Here is a 3,103-nt window from a genome sequence, read left to right as displayed (position 1 = left end):
GCCAGTTATGGAACTACCACTTCAGTTTTGGGCTTTAGGGTCTAACTTAAATTTGGCATACAATTCGCGTAGGCATATGACAAAATGTGTATTCAACCCTTGCATGAATAAATTAGGTAAAGAATGAAAAATATTGAAAATTAAGGTAGGGCCAATTAGGGAACCTTTTGAGCCAAAAACTGACTTACTTACCCTGTACCAAACAATGCGCAAACTGTGCCGTAAACGAATAGGCTTTAAGGTTTAAAAACCGATAATGCATTACCATAATAAATAAACAATACACACCTTTTCATCTTCCACAAATGATAACCTTTATGGATTTATTGTCAAGTATGTGCTTCAAGCACCATTCAACAAAAAAAAACTCTTATTCTAATGGAACGATGCTTCATTGAAATTCTAGGGCAAATTGAAATGCATTCAAACTTATCAGTCTAACTCTAGCTTTCGGAATGAGCCGACCGTTCCAAAAAGATCCTTTTCCTCAGCGATTGGATTCGTCGTTCTGCGTTTGCTTTCGTCAACGCCTAGACTCTGGTCTTGGATCAAATATTCTCGATTGTCAATTAGTTTTTGTTCCCAATCGTCCACAAACTGCTGCACAGGACCCAAATCTCCACCGTATTCTGCTGGCAGAATTGATTTTGGGAAATATTTATGTAACGATTCCAAACTGGATCCATGGGAAATTATCTGAAATTAGAAAGTGCCAAATCTATCAATATTGGCAACCACCTAGTAGTGCGCTCAGTCAATTTCTATAGACGGCAGATAAGAGCTGATAACAAATTTAACGCTCGCACATGCTGCGTAAGCGTGACGCGTATCGATTACCACAGAAGCGTCTGTTCTATTTTTCATCTTGTTATCATCAAACCATATGTGTAAATAGCGAAATTTATGGGTTCTACCGTCTGGCACGTGTACAGAGCATGTATTCATACCGTTTTATCACGATTCTTTTCCGTCATTAGACCTTTGAACACGTTTATCACGATATCAAATCCTCTAGGAGTGTTTATAAAGTGGAAGCCTTTCTGCCGCAAAGGACTTCCTTGTTGGTTTAGGATGGCTGCCTTCTTCAAAAATGATAAGTTGAAGTTGAAAAAGTGCCCGCTCGATGAATTTCCAAGATCAACTATAGCCGTTTCACCACAGATCAACATTTGATCATCATCTCGAAACTGAATATCGCCTATCATTGTAAATACTTTCAGAATATCCGGAAAGTCACAAACATCTCCATTGAATGCATTGCCCCGAATGAGCATAATTTTTGGATCATCTGAGTTCACTGTCTTTGGTAATGGTACAGATACACTGGAAATGTTAAGGTAATTTACTACATAATCGAGACATCAAAAATAAATCCTTTATACCCCATTTTGATAACCTGTCGAACGAATGGATCCAGTGGATCTCTATTGGCCATGACTTCCGGTAGTACTGATCGAATTGAGTAGTAAATGTCCATCTTTTCCTTTACCCGTTGAATACTATGCTTGCAAGCTCGTAGAAAACCCACCAGAAATTGATCGTCTGTCCTACCTCGGATGTGTTGCGATTGTTTCATCCAGGTGCGAATGGCTTCCAATTCACCGGCGATAAGATTTTCATTTTCATTTAATTCTGCTTTGGCTTTCTTACGAAGGATATCCGATATTGGGCGAATGTTGAGATCTGCCTAAAATAAACACATTAAAAATTATGACAGATGCTCTCAGTGAAACGAAACTTAGTCACTTACCATTATTGCGATAGACAATCACAGGATATCCGGGCGGCTCGGCTACCAAAGCAGAAATGATACAGAGCTCCAAGAAGCAAAAAATATTCACAGATGGAAGGGATGTTATCATCATTCGCTGATATCAACGTTGGGTTTTACGTACCTCTTCCAATGGAAGTTTGCTAAAGTTGTCTGCTTTCCACGTGCGTTTATATAGATTAGATATCACCTGTGATGCTGAGGGTTGTTAACATCACCTTATCTTGTTCAACGAAAGAACATATTAAATCATGAATCATACCAACATTGCCTTTTGATATGCAATACGGCAATACTTAACTAATGTAGCTTCTACTGTAGGAATACCCATAGTAGACATGATTTGCTACCGTGTTACCTGGCTCATATCAAATATACGTTGTATCCGTGGGTCCGGTATAGCTAGTTTTATTTAACAGTGGAACGAACCTAACAAGGGCAATGTCTTCGAAGAAGTTTATTGGACTAAAATAATCTATCTTTTCGTTCAATTAGGGTGATGATGTATCCACTAGACTGATGCAAAATTTGAAATTTTCGCTCCACAGTGTTCAAACGGTTTCAAATCGGGTCCTGATTAGCCTCCGAAAGTTTAAACTCATTTGATAAGAAACTGGCTTGGCACAAACCATTCGAAGTTTATATGGAAATTACTATGGGAAAACAAAACTTTTTGTTCATTGTCTTTTAGCCTTTCTACATATTGTACTGTTAACAAATTCTATTGCTATTCCAATGGGAATTTTTGTCAGCTACAACTTTGCACAACATCGTTTTTCAGCCAAACGTCAATTTAAATAGTTATTAATTGTTAAAGAGATTGATAATCTTATGGCAAGATTAAGCAACTGTATTGTGGGCAACACTGTATTCTGCAGTGTGACATTGTAGGCATGATTTTTGTCCTCTATTCTACGCGCCTTAAACACCAATGTTGCCTGCTGAACAGTTGATTGAGCATAATGATAAGACATTAGTAACTTTAATCATTAATAATTTTTGATCGAAAAGTGGTCTTCAACAAAGTTGTAGCTGAGAAAATTTCCAATAAGTTCAGCTATTATTTTTTAAAGTAGAGTGAACTGGTGAATTTAGAAATATATATGAATCGAAATTATGGTTTTTTCATAGTAATTCCCATATAAACTTCAAATGGTTTGTGCCAAGTCAGTTTCTCACTAAATGAGTTCAAATGTTGGGAGGATAATCAGGGCCCAATTTGGAACCGTTTGAGCACTGTGGAGCGAAAATTTCATATTTTGCATCAGTCTAGTATCCACGTATTAGGGTGATACAAGTTTTACTTTTTTCTTTAATATTTATAGAATGAGT

The 3,103-nt window shown here is 37.2% G+C and overlaps 1 protein-coding gene across 1 annotated transcript; it reads right to left on the bottom strand.

Moving 5' to 3' along the window:
* Positions 1-364: 364 nt before the first annotated feature.
* LOC135708043 (alpha-tocopherol transfer protein-like) lies at positions 365-1,820 on the bottom strand. Its single transcript, XM_065229982.1, has 4 exons — positions 1,751-1,820; positions 1,383-1,687; positions 948-1,323; positions 365-696 (listed from the first exon to the last, which is right to left on the bottom strand). The coding sequence occupies exons 1-4, from the start codon at positions 1,751-1,753 to the stop codon at positions 433-435; spliced, it is 948 nt and encodes a 315-aa protein (XP_065086054.1). The 5' UTR covers positions 1,754-1,820; the 3' UTR covers positions 365-432.
* Between the last annotated feature and the right edge of the window lie 1,283 nt (positions 1,821-3,103).

The sequence above is a fragment of the Ochlerotatus camptorhynchus genome, unplaced genomic scaffold, assembly GCF_037179485.1.
Source record: "Ochlerotatus camptorhynchus isolate MF236.1 unplaced genomic scaffold, CSIRO-AGI_Acam_v1.1 ptg000324l, whole genome shotgun sequence".
Taxonomy (NCBI): domain Eukaryota; kingdom Metazoa; phylum Arthropoda; class Insecta; order Diptera; family Culicidae; genus Ochlerotatus; species Ochlerotatus camptorhynchus.
Note: the sequence above shows the minus strand (reverse complement) of the source record. Positions and strands in the feature narration are given on the sequence as shown.